This window comes from Rhea americana, unplaced genomic scaffold (genome assembly GCF_003343005.1).
Source record: "Rhea americana isolate MKP2758 unplaced genomic scaffold, rheAme1 scaffold_84, whole genome shotgun sequence".
Lineage (NCBI taxonomy): Eukaryota > Metazoa > Chordata > Aves > Rheiformes > Rheidae > Rhea > Rhea americana.
The window spans coordinates 3694043-3715271 of record NW_028187023.1 but is presented as its reverse complement, the minus strand read 5'-3'; the positions used below and the strand labels follow the sequence as shown (position 1 = coordinate 3715271).

Here is a 21229-nt window from a genome sequence, read left to right as displayed (position 1 = left end):
TTGATTTTATTGTCAACATATAATTTGATATTTTTGAGTAATACAGCGGAACATGTCTGATTTGATCACAATTATTGTAAGTTTCTGGTTAACCAAGACTGCCAGTAACAAATACTTAACACCACTGCCTAGAGATTTCGTAACATTTCTTTGAATTCAATTCCCATTTCTGTGGATCTTCCAAGAGAAGACAAAGGAAATGCTTTGTCAATTTTGCTGGGCAAAAACAAAGAAACAGGCAGCCGTCTAAGTGTGGCTACTCACTTAGACGTCTAACTTAAATCACCCATACCAGACTCATTAACAAAATGTGGCAAGATTATTTCTGGTAGTTCAGTTACTTACCTCCACTTGCTGATTCTTGTTCCTCTCCTTCAGGAAATGTAGCCTGGCTTGGTAAGCTATTCCTAGAACGAGTGACTGACTCTAAGTGTGAAGCCCTTCCCAACAGAGATAGCTCATCTAGCACCTCTCCCTCTTTGGCCTCCAAATCAGATTTTGAAGTGGTTAGTTGTTTTATGTTACCTGGTGCCATTAGGCTATTTGGGTCATTTAAGCAAGCCACAGTACCACTGTCCAGGCTTAATACTCTGGCACGATTCTTGGCACTGTTTGTGCKAGAAGTCCGACGTGTAGACCGTTTTTTGCTAATTCCTTCAGAGCTTAAGTGGGTTTTGTGAATATTTTCAGCGTCTGTGCCCCCACGCTCTTTAGTAATGTATTTGGTCTTTAGAGCATTGTACTTCCCCTCAGGTGACTGGCATGAATGGGAGGTGGTGCTGGAAGAGCTATCACTGCTGAACTGGTGAGCTGACTGCATACTTGATGTCCTGCTCAAGTCACTTTGATCACTGGAGTCCTCATCATGACAAAACACAGCACTGTGGGGTTTAGTACCAGATACTCCTCGGAAGGAAACATATTCCCTGTGCCGACTTGAGTCAAAACTACTAGCCCGCTTTTTTCCTGTCCGTCTCCGGCTTGATTTGTGAGATGAGGCTGTTCGATGTATTAAGCTAGAAGACTTTGGTCGAACATCTCCTTCTTTTTGTTTTCCACCTGTTTCTTTAGAAGTTCTTGAATCTACCAACACAGCTAGTTTCTCACTCTGCTCATCTCTTTGTTCAGCAGCCTTCCCAGGCAGCCCGTCAGCTTGCGTAGTCAATTCATTGGCATGTGGGTTCTTATTGGCCTCTTCAGAAGCAGAAGCACTGAGACCTTTCTGATTCTGCATCTCATCAGATGCATTAGAACCCTTTGCCTCTTGAACACCACTGTTAGTGCTCACTTCAACAGCAGTCCTTTCACTACTAGTCCTTTTGTCAGTAGTAGAGCTACTGTCATCCTCCGAGTCAAGACCACAATCCATTTTTTTGCTGTCCTTTTCTTCTCTAGGAGATTCCTCCTCATGCTCTGACAGCACACTTTCTATGTGTGTTGAGCTAGTATGTTCACTTTTATAGCTACTGATGGTACTGTTAGTGTCACGATCAGTCCCACTGCAATAGCTTTCTGTTGAGCCACTACTTCTAGTACTGAGGCTTCTCAGACTGTCCACACTTTTGTCTGCTTTCAAGGATTTGCTCTTCCCACTCTTGGCCAATGGCTGGGGACTGCTACTTTTCAGAATGTCATCTAGTTGAAAAACTCCTGAAATGCAAGAGTTCTCAGCCAAGGACTCTTTGGATCCAGCAGGAGGCTTGGAAGCTTCTAACTCACTGACAGGATCTAGTCCTCGTCTTTGCTGATACAGAGGGAAGTCATTTAGTGAAGCATCTGGAAAAGCAACAGCAGAGCTAGAAGTCCTTGGTACACCTCGTGGTCTGTGATCCTTTCTATAGGAGTGAGAATGCAAAGTTACAAGCGAAGCTACTTCTGTGTCACACGCACTAGACYTAGCCTGATCCACCAGCTGGTTATTCGAGAGGCACACTTTGTCACTGTTGTCTCTTGGCAAATCCTGTCCAGAGGATAACGAGGGTTGGATGGAGACAAACGAGTCATTGGACACCAGATGAAAAAGCTTCCGATCAGTTGCCAGATCTGTTTAAGTATACAATTGAAAATATTTAAAACATTCAAGTTATGCTTTTAGCTTTACAACTGCTTGTTTATGTCAGAAAGTAAATAAAGTAATAAATCCATGTGGAAGTACTATGCATTAATTACCACTTAAAAAAAAAAAAAGATTTTCTAGCATTTCAGCAAAACTGACAGTGACTTTTTGTTAAAGCAGCTCTTAATATATTTAACCTAGCAGATAATAAAAGACAATATAAATTCTGACAAATCTCCAATCTTCTTTCTTGCTTGTATGTCTCAGACAATATTACATATCCTGAAGTTTATTTACAAAGCAGTCTAACTCTGCCTTTTGTCATGTCTCCTGCATGCAGTAAAGTGTCTGTCTTGCATAAACTTTAAAATAATTAGAGGAAATATGAATAAATTGTATCAAATTTGAAGTTCAAAAAAAAAAAAAAAACACAGAACACCCACACACCTTTTCTACCAGATAGCAGATAAGCTCACGTACACATTTAACAAGGACCTACAGGCACTGGTACAGGTTGATCAGGGCTACAATTAAACTGCCTGAGAAGTTACTGAGATTCTTCTGAACAGTGATGAATTCCAGCTTTACAAAAACAAGTGCTTACTGCTCTAACAAAATTTACTCCTAACTTCCAAAATCAGTGCTGTTAAGGCAAATTACAAGGATTGATTGTTGGTTCTTGCTCAGAATCATTGTTAATACAGTCACAAGCTTTTTCTCATGAAAGTGCCACATGCAGGTAGTATTGAGAATCATTTTTTTTTTTTTTGGTGTTGTCATAAAATAGAAAATCTGGAGGTCAAATTGAGTTACTACAATTGCCAAAGGTTTTGTACGGTATATTGGCATATGTGTAACTTAAGAAACTTGGCAAACAGTTCTGTTACTTAGCTGAAAGTAGAATCTTGCTGCTTATTACCATARCACTGCTATATATAACACTAAATCTTACACATACTTTCTGCACTAAATCATGCAGTCATAAATCCAAATACATTTAAGGAATCTAACAGTCTGCTGAGATTAGCCAAAATGAACTACAGTATTCCCAGGGTTAACTTCCTGTTAATCACCATAATGTGCTTTAAATCAGCAAACAAAGGATTTCCCTATGGCTTTATGCTCCATTTTAGTTGAAGTAGATTTTTTTTCCATGACAAAGGTAAAAAAAAATTTAAGAAAAACAAACACTGAAAAGGAAAGAAAACAAACAGCAATGCGCAAGCAGAGAACCCAAGGTAGATGTTTCCTTCCATATTAGAAAACACAACTACAAAACTCTACTAGAAAACTCTACAGGGTCTAGCTATAGAGTCTACCTCTAAAAACAGAACACTGTACAGGCTTATTTACAGGAAAGCTCGCCTGATGTAAAAAACACCCTTTTGGCTGCACAGGAAAGCAAAGTGTATTACCCTACACTGAATTCCATGAATTCCAGACCACTTGTAATATCAGAGGTCTACAGTCTAGAGACACGCAAGCTAAGTATCTTGCAGCAGTAAGCAGGCAGATATACAGTAAATGCTTGTTACCCTGCTAGAAAGAGCTAGAACAAGAAACATACAGTCAAAGAATAAAGTTCAAATGATTCAATCCATGCATCCTGAAAGCTTAACAGGAATTCAGAAAAAAGTGCACTTCAAGATACCCTTCCTAGATTCTATCAACAAATTTCATGGATTTATTTAGCATCTTAAACAAAGAGTMTTTGGTAATAAAATACCATGTTTAATATTCAGCAAGAAGAAATTTTACCTTGCTCTTCACTCCCTTCTTTACATAGGCTAGAACTCTGGCCAAGACTTAAACTGATATCATCAGAGGTCTTTGCAGTGTCAGTATCTCCTGTAAATTTTAAGAAAGAGTATTATTGCTAACTTTCGTTCAATTACACAGATCTTTCATGAAGAAAAAGTATATTAAACAGAATTCAATGGAGGTAAAGACTAAGAGATAAATATATCTGAATATTCCTTTTTAGTACAGCTGCCAATAAAAATAGGAACAGATGTTTATCTGAGTACTTCTGAAGATGCAGAAAGTAAAGAAAAATCAAAAAGGTAACAAATTCAAGTATTTTCTTTTGTCTTACTAGTCATTTTATCAACTCAAGTTTACAAGATAACAACTTTACATACTACAAATAATTCATCTTTTCTTCTCAGAGATATTTACAATGGCTGTTCTGGGCAACAACTTTGCTAGATGCTGGGTAACAAGAAATACCAAATCACTGAAAAACAATACCAGAAGGGTCACTGGCCGCATGCAACTCAAATGTAGGAAAAAGTCTACTCAATTCAAATCCAAGGAAGGCGTCTTCCAGTTAGTAAATGCTGCACTTGCCTCAGGAAGTTCTGAGGATAAACAAGGTAGATAGTATTTTATCCTAAAGGATAACTAGAAATCTCACCTTTGATGGTTGCTGCTGTTCCCAGACGAGATAACCCAGACCCAACCTAGAAACAGAAAGTCACATTTAAAAAGCTGTAAGCTTTTAGAAATTACACAGCTGTTACTTATTATTACTGGAATACATGTATTTACTTATATACACAGTRGAGATTGTCAAAAGTTTTTGTGCTTTTGAGAAGAGCTGTAAAGTCTTTTCTGCCTCAGAACATTTCTACTGTGAACATAATGACAACATCTAGATTATGCATCCAATCACATCACCACATTATTTTGTTCTAGCCAATGAACATAGAGATTTTAATGTGGATTTTAAATACACAGTTTCTAATCTGAACGTTTTCCTCGAAAAACACATAACATGGAAAAAACCCTACATGTTCAGTGGTAGACTAATAACTACTATATAGTAAGCTGAATGTTGACTGCAGTGTATATTGTTGCCTAAAATGCTGAAAGAAAACAAATTAATAAAACATTTCTGTTGAGCATAGTAAGTATTGAACTAAATCAAAAAACTGCTCCAGTTGGAAGAGATGCATATTTTTATCAAGGTTAGTTTTCAGGTATATCAAGAAGGTGACCAGATAGTAAAAAACTTAAGTGTYTACACATGGAAAGCAGCAGCAACATGAACAGGGGACAAGGCAGGATGATCCTTGCTGGTAACTGAATAAACTCAGATCAGTTTAACTTGATCATAATGAACATAGTCTTTCCTGCAAATGTAATTTCTCTTTTGAAAATAGTTCAAGTACACACACTACAGTTCCCTCAAAGTAAGCAAATGTATTAGTGGAAGACTGTRCATTATCTTTATTTTAGTTCAAATCTTATTTTGAGTTTATAGTATCTTCTTTAACCACGATCAGTGGCCAATCAGGATGCAAGTAGCTGCGGACATAAAAACACGTCGCCTTTCTACGCACATACAGCAATCTGTAGATGATACTTTGCAGAAGTGCTAAAGTGAACTTAGCCTTTTCTTTAATAATATCACCAGTATGGCTTCTCTCAAAGAACTCTGAGCACCACACAAAATGACAAAAGCATCTAATTATTCAGAAATAGGATAGCAGCAGRGTGCTCAAAGGTACAATCTGAATCTTAAAGTGCTAGCAGTTTGACTTTACCAAACACTTCTTGGGATGTTTTATTTCAGAAGTCCAGTTCAAGTGAATCAAAAAAATAAAATAAAAACCTACTAATTCTTCTCTGCAAGTACCCCAAACAAAGTAATCTGAACAAATCACCCATTCTACAGAACAGTAGCTTTGTTACACACGTAATGCAGAAAAGYAGAAGCTGAAGACAAAAAGTTATCCAGTGTATTTTACTACAGTTATTAACATTTTTAGTTAGTCATCTTGCTGTATTTCAACTATTTGTTACCTTTTCACTGCCTTTAGATGCTGCAGCTGAATGCAAATGCACAGCACCAAAGGAAAAAAAAAGCAGAACTCAGGTATTTACTGCTCAAACACCCTTTTGATACTGGAAATTCCATCACAGGAGGCTAGCAAGCACTAATTTTATCAGTATAGATGTGCTTTAAACAAAATCCTTTCTTTAACACTAGTTTCAGTTCTGTTATACCATTAAAGCACATAGGAAAGGATATTGAGCTTCACACACACACACACACACACACTCCAAAACCACTATTCCAGACAGAGCAGAGACACACAGTCCCCTGCTGGGCTCTTTTTCCCTTATACAGGCCATCACTTCATATTTCCTGTACGTGAATATGCTCCTATGAACACTATAAAGTATCTGCTCTCTTCAAAAGATAAAGTCTCTTAGAGTGTATCTATGCTGTTTAACAGCATTATGCAGCTACATCAGTCARCTCTTCCAGAATACCAGCATAGCTTAACACTATGCTACCTCATACTGCTTGCCCAGAGATCTGATTAGAATAGACTCAGTATTGCAATGCTGCACTAAAGATTTCCATTTCATTCAAGAATAGCTTCTGTACCTTTAACATAAGGTTGTATTGCTCGTCTTCAGCACAACCTTACAGTCTAGCCAGCTAATCTACTTGTTCTCACGAAGACTTGGAAAAAGATGCCATGACTGGCTAAACATCACAGCCAAAATAACAGGAACAGCATGTGCAGCTCTGTAAGAGTCCAATGCATGCACTGTGGATATACAAAGGAATGGAATAACTTCCCCAATGAAATTACAAAGCAACTAGAGCATAATGAAACTGCATTAAAGTTAAAGAAAGCCAAGTTCTTCAGCCCTTCCATCTGCTGTACTGTAGCCCCTATTTACTGCCTTGCTCCTGCCCTGCTAGAGTCACAGTGAGGATCTTACATGTAATCTAAAAATAAAACATTTTAGTCTTTTCATTTCCAGCAATTTACCTGGCTCTCAACATTAGCAAATCAACATTTTCGATGGCAGTCTGATCTGTCAGGAATAATGACTTTTAGAGAGCCATGCAGCATGCTAAGAAATAAATAGCAGTGAATATATTCTAAAAGGAGATTAAAAGGGAGCCTCCTCAAAACCAACACAATAGAAATTTACCAGTTAAGTATCCAAATGGCAGAGATCAAATAAAACTAATGGAGAGGAGGGAGAAAGGTAGTATTCAAGGATGAAGTTATGTATTATGGTGTGAGCTATCTAAGGGCTAACTGATACCAAAAGGAAGAAAGAACCCAACCACAGTGTTTCTTGCTTCTTGTCTGACCATGCCATAAACCACTTTGATATATTAAGTCAGAAGAAAGCTAACCCAGGAGCAAATACTTTCTGCTGGGACAGTAAGTTGATTCAAGTCACTAGAACAAACACAAGATGCAAAAAGCTAGAACCAGGCAACTGGGAAAATGCATTGCCACTGTAATAAAGCGGTGAAGCAATGCAGAAATATAAGTTGTTGGACCTCATACAATCAAGAAAGAGTACATACTGAGGGTTTTTTTCATTTTTAGTTTCAGCAAAGATTAACCCTGCAGGTTACAAAGCCAGTAATGCTAAAGCAGCAACTATAATAGCTTTATTTTTTTACCTGGTGGTTTGGATCTACCCCAGCGTAAGAATTGCGTGAACTACAGCCAACCGGGGGGGTTGCTTCTCGTATGAACTCTGACATCTCAATCCCTCCACCAGGATCACTGAAAGACAGGAGGAGAAAAGGAAAAAAAAAAAAGAGTTAAGGTTATACTTAGAACATCACTACCAGTTAAATAAACAGGAGTTCATCTGCCTACACCAAGTCCAGGTTCAAAACATTTTTTTCCTCTTTTCAAATATTAAGGGCTCGAGTATATTCCAGAATCTCAAATGAACACTGTTTCTTTGATAGGGGAAAGCTCTGTCAGAACTGCAACAGAAGATGCTGCCTTGGAATTCCAGAGTAACTGGCCAACCCTCAGAGTGGGATTAATTAGGAGCTACATGGAGTTTCGAGATACTGCTGCATACACATTATATACACATACACACGCCAAGATGTACAGTTTTCAGATTGCCTGTCCAACTGGAATGCCCAGAAATAAACAGAAGTAATAAACAAAACACTTTGAAAGGAAATTGCTGAACGCCCTTGTCTTTAAGCAGATCAGTAAGTTTTTCTAAGGCTGGATCTAGGAGTAATACTGTAAAGACAGTTTAGGCAAATAGCCATGCACTACCAGGGAAAGCTGTTGAAATGGCAGAAGCATATAGGGATGTGGTATCTCTCCTACGGAGAAAAGCCACTTCTTTCTACCAGAAAATAATTTTCTTCAAGTAACTTCACAGCCCTTATGAAGAAGTATTTTAAGGTGYAATATTTATAACTACACACACGTGTGTGTATAAATATATATAAATATAAAATATCTACTACCAATTTCATACTTTCAGAATCTATTGATGTTGTAATTGATTTGAAAATATTTTAGACTTAACTTCTAGAATGAATGTCATTTTTTAAATACATTCTCAAATCACACCATCAAATTATAATTCAACACAGTTCAGCTCAAAGGCTGTTATTCAGGATACAAAAGCAAGCTGGGTCTATCCCTTAGGACAGATGTGGGACGACTTGGGGGCTACAGCTCTTGGATCAAATCTAGATTTGTTCATTAAATTCAAAGATGCAGAAATAAGGGCATTTTTTCTCCCCTCTCCTAATACAATTTTCTTCAACTAACTTGACCCACAAGACTTCTGAATAGAACTAGCTGCAATGCAACGTGCGCTCACACCCTCTGCTCCTCCCCTGCCCTCTTCCCCCAAAGATAAAGCAAACAATTATCTCCCAACAGACAGTGATCCAGAGCTGTGGCAAGTCCACTCCAGCATTTTGCTGGAGAAGCTAGAACCAGGCAACTGGGAAAAATACAATGCCACTGTAATAAAGTGTTGCAGAAACATAAGTTGTTGGACCTCATACAATGAAGAGCTCCAGCATTTTGCTGGAGAAAGAATACATGGACAACCCTTCTCCAGCTGGAGCAAAGGGACTACAAATGTAGCCCTGTGTTACCTCTGGAGGATGGGACAGAGGCAGACAAGAAGCACAACATGACTCAGCATACAGCTAGCCTTACAGATATCTATGCTGTAAGACCAGCACACAGTTCAGAGTCCGGTTAAAAGCAAACCGGCAGATAGCAGTATAAGAAATGGTACAACCCAACAACCATACTCTACTCATAGCTCTTGCATTCTGTGACAGCACACACAAAACTAGCAGATTAACAAAACCTAGCAACAACAACAAAAATCCCTGCAGGAAGAGGCAGGAAATACAGATTTCTAGAATTAATAATTGTATGCATAGAGGATTCTACACGCTATTGAAGTCCACATCTTAACAGTTATCTCCTGCTGGTGTTGCAGTCATTCCTTTTTGCTTCTGAGTTCTAGAATCAGTTCCTTTTTCTAATGTATGAGGTCAGGAAACTAAGCRCTGCATTGTTGAAGTTGAAAGCAAAAATATAAAAAATAAAATAAATTATCAATGAAGCAGAAGTGAAGTTACTATGAAGACTGAGAAAACCATGTCTAGCTAATAGCAACCAAGATTGCTATGGAAAAGATATCAAGAATCTGCATAAAATTAAAACCAGCATTTCTAAACATCAGTACCCATCCTAGCTAAAATTACCATACGCAGCTCCATTACTGTGCTAGAGTTCAACTAGAAGTCTTAACAGGCTGCAAGTCTAGGTAAATTCAAAAATTGAAAATTGGACTTAAGCTGAATGACTACAGAAATCTGACGCTAGGACTAGAACTTTCAGGGAGAACTTGGAATGTGCAATTTTGATTTCAGGACAAGTCAAAAAAGAATAGGAGAATTCTATTTTATACATCTTTTTCTGCCCTTAAGTTTCCAACTAAGACAGCAGGATAACTAGTCAGGAGGCTGGTCTCAGAACACAGTATATAGTGTGAACTCTAGACCAAGACAGTTTCAGCTTATTGAGAAACTTTGCCTTTAAAGCTAGAACTAGTAATTGTAACTCCAAAAGGACAAAACTTCAAGCTTAGCAATAGGACTGCTAATCAGAGAAAACTGCAAAGAGGAGTGATAGCTAAGGCGGGGCACTAGTTAAAGAGATTACACTTTATTTCTCCTGATCATACTTGTTTAAGTAGACTGTAAACAATTCAAAAGATTCAACAAATGAACCGCATTTTCCAAGAATAAGTTTTATTCTGTAACAAAGTACATGTTAAGGTCATATATGAACACAGGGCACCTATGCTGATAGAGGGCAGAAACAGCAGTGTCAGTTCACTGCTTAGTACTATGTTGTATCATGGTGGTCACTGACAAAAGAAGAGCCACATTCCTATCCCCAGAATCAAGAGGAAAAATTAAACATGTTAAGATATTTATGTTGATCCACTGATACTTGACAAAAATTACGCTTATGCTGTTGCTTCTACCTCTTCTGTGAAGAGGATACTGTATCCCATTCCTTAACACAGGTTTTCAAAAAACAAAACAAAAAAAGCCCCAGACAAGTTTAACTGACATCACCCTGCCAAGCAAGAATGAAATCAACAATTGCACTATAAGTTACATAAGCAAAGATGACAACAGTTTATCCTATATCTTTAAGCCTGTGCAGGCTTCTTTTAAAAAACACTGACTAGGAAATTGCAAGTTTAATGAATAAGGAACAAATAGGGCATCTCTTAAGGAGCAAGTCGACTTCTTTGCTTAATTCAGTCAGTCTTATGAAAAAAAATGATTTTGATCCTGTTCTGAAACTGATATGAGCAGAAGTTAGCAGTCCATATAAGCCTACAGATAGAAGTACATCACTTTTGTCAAGCATTTGTCTGCAAAGTGGTGCTTCCAGAAAGAACAGCTGTTCTAAAAGTCTGAACAGAACCCCCAACAATTTTTGAACAATTTTTTTTTATCTATCACTTAATCCTTCAACAATGCTACTATTCATAGCTAAGTAGGCTCTAGAAAGGGAGAAGATGGGTAAGTTTTAGACTACTCTAGAAGGACAATCTTACAGATTACAATAATCAAGTATCATGTGCTATAGGCTGAGCTATTAAAACAGATTATTATGCAAATATCTAATGTATGTATGTTCCCTTTGATCTCTGTTATATCAAYATTATACTAGGACAGCTATGAAAAAGAGTCAAAGAAAAAAACCTTCCTACTTTAAATAGATTTATTATTATTGTTTCAAGATAATTGGCCAAGAAAGTGACAGCTTAATATTAAAAGCTCATCCTACATCCCCTCTTCTGGTTTGAGTGTTACTGCAGAGCTCTTGTAAGCTTCCAGGCAAAGATTAGTATATACTGTACCCCCCACTTACCAAAAAGCAACTCCGTAATTTCTGCATTGACCTTGTTCCCAGTTCTAGTTAAGAGACCTGAAAGTGGGAACAAGGATCATATAAAAATTAATGAAACTTAAGTTGGCAAGTCGGACACAGCAAACTAACCTCCACCTCTGGGCTCAAGTGTTTATAATGTAGTAACTTGGCCCATGTGGACTGCTCTTCAGAAAGACTGAAGTTTCTAAAAATATTCAGAAGTAACTATTCACAATACTAATGCAAAGAAGTCCCTTGTCAAATCTTAGCTACTGTTCGAGAGCTTAAAAATCTAAGTATCACAGCTAAGATATGCATTAGCAAGGTGGCATTGAAAGAGAACAGACTGCTGATGTGCTTCCATGAATTTTATTAAACAAAATAAGCATCAAATTACATTTAGGCAAGCATTCTGTCAAACTATTTTAATACAGTTTGAGTAAGGTGTATGGTGATCTAACTGGAGTCACAATTAACATCAACAGGTTCAGTTACCAAGTACAACATGGAAAAGAGGGTCAGGTTGTAAAATATTGATACAAGAAGTTTCTGTGCATCAGCTTTAAAGGTATGTAAGACATKGTTTGCACTGACTGAGTTGAGAGCAGATACAGAAGAACTTTGGTCCACTACAGGAGAAGCTATTCCATCCACACAATGAAGTCCTTTCACTTCTATACTAAGTACTTTAAAGAGCATTGCTTTAAGACTTCCTTCCTCTAAACATCCTGATAAACAGATTTAAGAGGCTTCTTTCAGTTACATTTCCCTATAGCATACCAGGGCCTCCACACAGAAGCTTCACAGTCTGTTTTAAAACAACCACTTAAAAAAAAAAAAAAAAAAGAAAAAAGAAAGTCAGGACAGTATACTAGCTTTTGAAAACTATTCATAGGTCTATTACCAGAAACCCACAGACAAGACAAAAACATTCTTCAAAAGACTGATTTCATGCAGTCTAACTCTTATTATCCAAGCTTCTGCACAGCTCTAGGTAATTGGAGCTGTAATAAGGGCCCATAACACATTACAGTCTCATCAGACTGGTTAGGATGGCCTTGTTGGTAAGTTATCTTTGCCTCTTCTTTGACTGAACTGTCTGCTCAAGGGTAGGAGATGCATTTAGTTTTGGATGCTGCTGACAGCAAAGGAGGTCCTGGAAAGGAATCCTAATGATGATTTGCAAGTAGCATCATTAGAGGCAAGCAATTTCAGGATTACCAAATTTGGAGGATAGTGTTCTGACAGAGTTAAGTCTACAAATGGAGTCACACGTTATATTTGAGTCATGTTTTTGCAGAACTAAAGTAAACCGAGCCCAGATCAGACACTCCTTTAGTGATACAAGAGTTGGGGTGCAGTAAGCGGTTTTCACCGGCAAGAATTTTAAAAGCAAGTGTACTGCTGAGATAAGATTACTTATACTGGTTGCATTCATTAAGTATTTAGTGATCTAAACACACATTTTCCATGCTGCTGTTTCAATGCTTCCAGCATTTCCACTATTACTCTAGAATTTCTACTGGTGAAGACCTGGGAAACTAACAGGAGTCCAAAACCTCAATCTCATATGTAAAAAGGAGTCTGTTTCAAAAGATCAGACTTAAGTCTTTCAGAACCACTAAGGTCTACATCTGTATTCTGCAGTGTTTATTTCAACCACCATTCCAGTTACACTCCTGATGAAAACATTGTTGCTTATCATTTGAAGCAATGCCTAGTGTATGGGAAGCCACCTTACCTGGGCCCATTGCTGTCTTTTCTCTTGGCTGAAACACTGCTTTGTTCCATTTTTGCACCTCTGTCCATATGCTCATTGGCATTCCTCTCCACAATTTCTCCCTCATCCAGTGCCCTGTGCAAACGGTAATTCACCATCTTCAAAACGATAAACAGAGCTGCTATCACTGGGCAGTAGACAGCTACTATCATCATGGAAGAAGGAAGAGCCTTTCAAAAGAGAATAAAAAAAGTTAATGATTACAAGGTCAGAAGTCCATAAGAGTACATAAAGCTATCGAGAATTTAACATTTTTTTTCCTCACACCGAAGATATTGATCACACCAACAGTTAAAATTTTGATTTKTTTTTTTTTAAAAAGTCTCTAAAACAAACAAAAAACCCTCACAGTCAAATCTTACAGGGAGATTGTTAACAAAGTTAGTAAGACAAAAAAAAAAAAAGATCTGCTGTCCATCTACAAGAAACCATAGCACTAGAGTAGCATACTAGAGTAGAGCTAGCAAATGGTTTAAAAGCCATGTTTAGACCTCATCATCCAGGCTACAGGTACGCAAGACTTASATTTACAGTTAGCATGATTTTTGTGTCATACTCAACACTTTAAATCTGTTGTTATGAACCAAAGAGAACAAGAGATTTTTAGCAACTTAAGTTAAAACCAAGCACAAGATCAGACCTTGTTTTAGGGCCAGTACACAGCAGTGACTCCATTTTGGAAATACCAATACAAGTTGAAAGGCATGACTGGGGGAAAAAATCCTGCTCAACTCAATCTGGAGGTTTTGACTTAGCAYGTCAGCTCACGACAGCTTCTCTCACAAAGAGATACTGGGCAGTTGCAAAAGCTTACATACAAAAATGTCTGCTTACATTGCATACAAAGAGTCTGTCTGCATACAAAAAAAGTCTGTTTACATTCTGTGGCTCACAGGTTTGAGCAGCAGCCCAGGCCAATCTGCAAGAYCACATGCTACAAGGATCATTTGTGTTCAACCCTAATATGCCCACGGAGAGGCAGCCAACATAGCTGCTCCAAGAAGAATTTCAGTTGTGTCAAAGGTGGCCAAAAGCCACATGAATAATCAAGTCTGAATTCAGTTTTTGAAATTCCACTCAGAACTAAGACTTCTCCCCAAGTTCTTGCTGAGAATGAAAAAGCTTTTACAGAGCAGTCACTTCAACAGGTATTGAGTAAGCACAACCTATTAGCTATTTAAAGAAATTTTAGAGCACTAGACAAGGTTAGAGTTCTTTCATTTCAAGGCTTTTACCTATCCAATTCACTTTCACTCATACCTTTGCCACCTCATTTGCCCAGTCAGTCACTGCACAACATGAGATATTAATTCTCAGTCTTTATTCATAAATACTTCAGTTCCTTGTAAAAGCAACAAGAAGCCATGTAATCAAGTTTGCTGCATCATTTTCCCTTTACCTACTGGTATAGATTTATATCAAATTCTAAGATAASCTTTAGAGAAATACAATACAGTCAGAATTAAATAGTATTTTATCAAGCACAAACATGAATTTAGTATGAGGAGAACAAACAATCTTTTTAGACTTCCTATTCTAAAGTTAATTCCAAGTTGATACACCTAGTAACGCTCCATATGCGGACCACATTAATAAAGAAGCATTTTACAATCACAGCTCTACCAACATTTTGCAGAAACAGAAGTACAACCAGAGAACAAGACAGAGAGCCTCTCTATTCTACACATAAAGCTAATTTTGGCCTTTTACAGAGATCTGATTAAAACATTAAATATTTCTACATATTCAAAAACTTATTAGTCCTGAAAGAACAGGTAGTGCTCATCATATAATTTAGGCCATGAGCTTACAAAAAAAAAAAAAAAAAAAAAAAAAACACTTCTAAATATCATATCAACTGTTGACTCCAGAACAAAACCAATTCCTAACTCTGCTGTCCATTTTCTGGCAGGAAGCAAAAAGTACAAAAGAGAACCCCAAACAATAGCATTTCTAAAGCCAAACACAGATAAATAATAGAGTCTGGAATTGATCAGAGGGAACTWACTTACTATGAGTCTTCTCTTAAAGATGTTATACTAGGTGTTGACTTGTTTTGGGGGAAATAAAGTAGGTTAAACTTAATGTTTGAAGGAGGATGGGCAAACTAAGCTGGGGTATGCAATTTAGATTTTGCCTATCAYCATTCATGTTGAGCTGGACAAGACTAACTTTCCTTGACAGAGAAAGATTCACTTACCAAGCATCACTTCAGGAAAAGAAAGAGGAAACAAAGCTATTTAAAAACTGCAACAGTAACCAGCCAGAAACCACAGTGTTGATAGTGACACCCATACAACCTCTGAGGCAGTGGTACAAGGGTTTCCTCAAGGAATGCTATGCCCTGAGAGCTTCAGAGGCAGCTTAGCTTCCTCCAGGCACACACAAACCCATTAACTTCGACAAAATATATCAGCTTCTCTTAAGTGCTAAGCAGTCTGCTGCTCCATTGCAAAAAGCTACTTCAACTGGCTTTTCCCTTATAACTACGTCATGTTCAGAAGCCATTACCACAGGATTTGTCTTGGACTAACTTCAGCCATCAAATGTTATGATAGACATGCCTATGCTTTCCTATCTGGAGCACTCTTCAATTTCTCCCCTCCGCTCTGTCAGCAATCAGATCACACCATGTATCCAGTACAGATTTCAATTCTACATCTTGGTCTGCAAAAAGAAAGTTTTGAAAACAWGGAGGGTGGGGGAAGAGGCAAGACACTAACACAACTTGCAGCAAACCCATTAAACAATTAGTGCTTTTACTTGTATTCCATTTTCACAGGATTGCAGATGGCTAAGAATAAAAGAAGAACCAAACTCAGTACTTGAAATTCTTAGCATTTGTTAGTAATTATTCCTCTCTGAGCAGTATGCATACTGTAAGAATAAAAAACTTGAACTTGTCCAGAATAACGTGCTGTCTGATCACACTTCCCACAAAAAATCTCATGTTGTGGCACAGCAGTACTATCCAGGCTACTAGCAATTAATCTGCATCAGAGCCTGAAGAGGAAGAGCTGCAACCCATCCTAAATCACTGGTGCCTAACAAGTTTTTCTTTGCAATATTTAGAATCATCTAGCTTCCATTTGGGGGGGAGGGGTCTCTTCTCTACAATCCAGGTTAAAGTCAAATTAAAATGAGATTAGTAACTTCAACAATGCTTGACATTTTACTGCACTTGACAAGAAACAGGTCTGTTGCCAACAAAACTGAGAGTCCTACACAATAGCGTCTCTGAGATCAATAGGAATACCTGGAAGCCATACCTATTTGCAACTTGGTCTCATTTCAGTTCTTTTCACAATTGATAAAGCAGCCATTTTATTAGGCCCAACAGACTAAAAGCTCAGGCTAGAGCTTGTCAGCAGACATTAACTAGCCACAAGTCTACAGCTGCAACAGCACTTCAGAGAACATCCATCTGCACTGCACAGCTGTGTAGCCCCTTCTGCATTTTTTTTTTTTTTTTGAGTGCTAACTGAACAGGACTGTTCACAACAGAAGCTCTTGTCTAGTTCACTTTTTTCCCTCCCCTCATTACTTGTCCATACATAAACTGCCTGCTTTAATTGTGTTCTATTGCGAAATGTCTGATGACTTCAGTAACTAACRGCTGAACAAACCCAATCACTATCTAAACTCCTATCTAAGAATATTTCTGTGCATCTTTAAGGAGCATTAAGTAGCACCTCCAAAGACTAAGGTGGGGGCAGAGAATAAGATCAAAAGCAAGCAAAAACAAAAAGCCTGCAGACACACACACCCCCTACACAGGACTTTGCACTCTTCTTTAAGGACATACTTCATAAGTTATCTTGAAAATTCTAAATTTTGGATATCTATACTATACCTGTAGAGCCTTGATATCAAAGTAATCAAATGCTTTTTCAAGCCTGGCTAACTCCTCTTCATCTTTCCTCTGTGATATATGATATGATAGAAACCACATAAAAGAAGCAAAGAATAGCACTATAATTTGAGTTCCTCCTTTTCTAAAGTATATTTATTGCAAGACATAATTTGAGTGTGGCCTTCAACTGCTGTGCTATCAGCCCATTGTCAGCAGTCACTGCCTACCCTCGTAGCAGACTAACTACTGCCCATAGCCAACCGGGCTAGTAGAAAGCTCACCACAACAGGCAACAAGTGTTCTACAACTGCATTGGAAGAGGGCCTCAAAAACAGTTGATTAGATGAGCACAAATGGTGAAGAAAGAAGATGCAGGATCATAGTTACAAGGAGTGTGACTATCCTTTGTAGAAGCAGCTGGCTGTTAGGACAGCTCACTTGTATCACAGCACATCCTTTGTGAAAGGGTTGTAGGAAAGCTTAAGCATTCCCAAAATCCAAGTGTCAGCCTAGAACAGAAGGGAAACTTCAGAGCAACAGTTATAAGGCTTTCAAATATACCCATTTAAACTACAAAGATCTCTCCACATCTTTGTAGAGCACCAGGAACTAGGGGGAGTTCCACTTGATCACAGGTTGAGCTGCACACTTTGCAAAGAAATAAGAAAAACCATGAATTTGATCTTAGTTAACCACATCATGCTTTGGTTAGACGTTGTAAATTCAATGAAAAGTTTCCTGACRTTTTTCAAAATAAAGATGTTTCTTACTAAGAATATTCATAGGAAAGACTCCCATCCCAAAATCTGATTGCAAATAGTTACATAAAACTGATATCAATTAAGTACTCTTTAAGCAATAAAGACCATCTTGTAAAAACCTATGAAACCCAAGCATTTTGAGGCCAATATTTCATAGACACATTCATACTCAAGGAAAGATGACTATTAAGAAGCAGTAGATCTAGTTTTGTCACTATTTTCTGTTTATAAACACATAGAGCCCTAAAGAACTGTTGGTATTAGGAAGCATGTTCAATTATAAGTTACCTAGGTTTTTGACYGAAGCTTTACATGTACAAAGTCAAACTTCTAGTAACAAAGAAACTAGATGTGGCTTACAGCAAGCTGAGGTGGACTCTCATCCACTTCCAAGTACTTAAACTCTTGGCTTACCTCTGAGTACTTAAACTGGTAAGTTAAGAAACAGCACTTCTATCAAACTTGGCTACCGGAGACTTTCACATGAAGTTACACTTACGTGACCTACTTCTATTACTACGTACACAAGTCAGGAAGTCAAAACGCCTGTTAAATAAACCACTATCTAAATGATCTCGACTTYGACAGACAAGTTCTTTAGGTACAAGCCCATCACCCAAAGCAAGCTTTAGTTCTGGCTCCTCTTCAGTCACTGGCAAATTTCCCCTTATTCCAGGGCCAAGACTTTGCCCCTTCCAGGCACATGGGGGGCTGGAGTAGCATCCCGACTGGGAAGAGTGCTCTGGCAGCTCCTCTGCTTCCCCCTCCCCTCCTAGTAGTGACACAGACATTGGTCTCTGGATTTAGGATGCCTTAGCTTTTCTTAACTCTTATCACTGGCTTTTACAACTGTCTTGTACAAAAAGTTTGCCCATATTGTAGCACATTCTCCTATGTTCAAAAACATTTGAAAAAAGTTTGACTCTTCAGACATGCAGAGCAACTGGCATAATTGAGCCTATCACTAACTACAAATTTTACAAGAGGATAAATTAAACTAGTCTAGCTAGCAATACTTTGGCATGCATACTGCCAAACCACAGATCTAAGAGTAAAGACTTAAGCAGCTCCACTTATCCAGATTCTTCTCCTCTATACCCCAATCCTTTATTATCTAGACTTTTTTGCCACGTTTCTGGCAAGGACAGCTAAGCACATAAATACACATGAGAGACAACTATCTCAGTCTGTAACACAGATTCTGATATGCATACATCTTACCTCATCTCCTTCACCAAGGGTACAGGACCCACACTTTCACATGCACAAGCTCAGAAGGAAGCCAAGGAAGGGACCAAGGAAGAAACACCAGCTGAATTCCACTATATATACACACACTATATAGTGCAATATATATTTATATATATATAGCACTATTTTCCCCACTTCAATTGGTTTGTACTACATATTAAACCCAGAAAGCATCCACTACCTCTCAGCCCTAATAGCACTGCTATTATAAAGACACAAAGAAGCACACAGATTTATGTTATGACTCACTGACAATAATCATTACCAGATCCCATTCTGAAGTTACAGGATCAATACAATAAATGCATAGACAGGAAAAAAAAACACAGTATTTGGTGTGATAAATCAAGTCCTTAAGGAATGAAGGCATCCAAGTTACAAAATCCAGACAAGATGAAGCGTTCCATTACTGTTTGAGGTTAAATAAGAGTTGAAGAGTGTTTAGCCTATTGTAAGATGCATTCAGTCTTGAGAACTAGCTACAAGCAGAGTGATTAAGTGATCCTACCCACCTTTGTTGCTACAAAACAACTTCGAAATAACTACAATTGTTACTGATGCAGCAAAGCAAGAGCATGATCTTGGAAAGTCTATGTGAGAAGGTTGTATATATAATGTAAAACTTGACAGTATTTTAAGGTTTTACATATACACACACACTTTTTTTAAAAAAAAAAACATGCAGGGTTCTCTGCCAGCAACAAGTCATTTGAACTAGCTTAGAAATTTCCTCCCACACCAGTACTCTGCTGTACTGTGATTTCAGATTACTGTTACCTAGGATTTTAGCAAGTTCTGCTTGCTTATGTATGTCCTACAGCAATGCAAGACTTACTGCTGTCTGTTCTGAAGAGTCTAAGAGATGTTAAAAGGCTGAGATGACCATCATAGTTCTGCCTGTTTAGTTTATGTCTAGACAACACTCAAACTGCAGAGGGTGGAAAGAGGGACAACAGCCAAATATGATTCAATCTGCTTTAACTTGTGACTAATCTCTGTACTTATTCTCAGGGAAGTTGGCATTTGTTGCTGCATCTTTAACTTGTCCAAAGCTATGAAGCAAGAGAATTTCTCTGACCTCAACAAAACCTGAAGCAGCTTGCTTCTGCCTATCTTCCCTTTGCACAGAAAGGAGGGAAAGTTTAGACAACACTGAAGTTCACCCCATACTATGGGCAACTGAAGCCCAACTGCTGCTTCAACAGCAGCCAAAGKCTCAAGTGCTGCTCCAGATCTATATACAATAGAGATCTCTAACTGATAGATATCCTAACAGCTAATAGGATATACAATACAGGAAAGGAAAGGCTCCTGCACATGCAACATGAAGGTATGAYGACTTTTAAGAACCACTTTCTCAACAAGGTAGTACTACTTAGACAGACTGTTTTGTCAAAACACAAAAGCACTACTTCTAAACAATTATGGATTCAAGACCAAGAGGAGCCTCTCCCCATGTTCAACGGAACTCTATATGGAGATTCTCAACTCTTACAGAGATCTATTTAGCTGAACATTTGATCTAGCTGCTGTCACACTAACTTTGCTTTTCAGAAGTTTGTCTCAAGCCTTTAGTTTCCTTGCCAAGTCTAGAGTTTTCAGACAAAACCTGGGAGCTACCTTTTCCAAGAACATAGTAACACAGATTAAGAGGTAARTGTACAGAGCTGTAACCTCTTCTTTCACATTAGCCATTTCTTCTTATGAAGAGTCTCATATTGCATCTATCCTTACAAACTGCTTTTTAAACAAAGCAAAAATCTGACCCACAAGCTCTAGATCTTTACAACTGCACTCACACAGATTTTTTCCCCCCTTCAAGGTCTCATTCTAACTCACAATTTCCACAAGTCAGCTTCTACTTTAAGTTGTCACAACATCTGGGCCTGGCAGACTTGCAGATTACATTCTACTTCATCAGCTCAAGACCAGTCACACCACACCTAGACCAATCACACTGCTCTTCTGCCAAGATACCTGAAGAACACTAGTATTTTGTAAATCACACACAACCAGCTCAGAAAGACAAATGAGCARTGATCAACAGGAAACCACTTCCTTCTCTCACAACCCAAGGTACCGTCTATGTGTCAATTCCCAAATCCAAACGTCAAGAAACTTCTAGACTTCACCAAAAGACTTCACCAAAACGTCAGATACAGAGATACTTCCAGCAGGCATTCTCCCAAACCAAATACACCAGAGCCCGGCTGCACACAAGGACACGAAGTGACTTACCGCTGATGGGCGACCCACACGTACCACCAGCCAGCGCACAGACTGCGGCTTTACAGCCAAAGC

General features: G+C 38.2%; 1 protein-coding gene across 1 annotated transcript in view; it reads right to left on the bottom strand.

The window, feature by feature from the left end:
• Window positions 1-21229, bottom strand: part of LOC146585245 (pecanex-like protein 1) — a 50607-nt gene that overhangs the window by 27757 nt on the left and 1621 nt on the right. Inside the window, exons 2-7 of the mRNA XM_085323358.1 lie at window positions 16917-16985; window positions 13025-13233; window positions 7503-7608; window positions 4473-4518; window positions 3815-3904; window positions 346-2043 (exon numbers count right to left, since the gene is read on the bottom strand). Coding sequence (XP_085179484.1) covers window positions 346-2043; window positions 3815-3904; window positions 4473-4518; window positions 7503-7608; window positions 13025-13233; window positions 16917-16985 — 2218 coding nt within the window. The remainder of the gene's footprint in view (window positions 1-345; window positions 2044-3814; window positions 3905-4472; window positions 4519-7502; window positions 7609-13024; window positions 13234-16916; window positions 16986-21229) is intronic.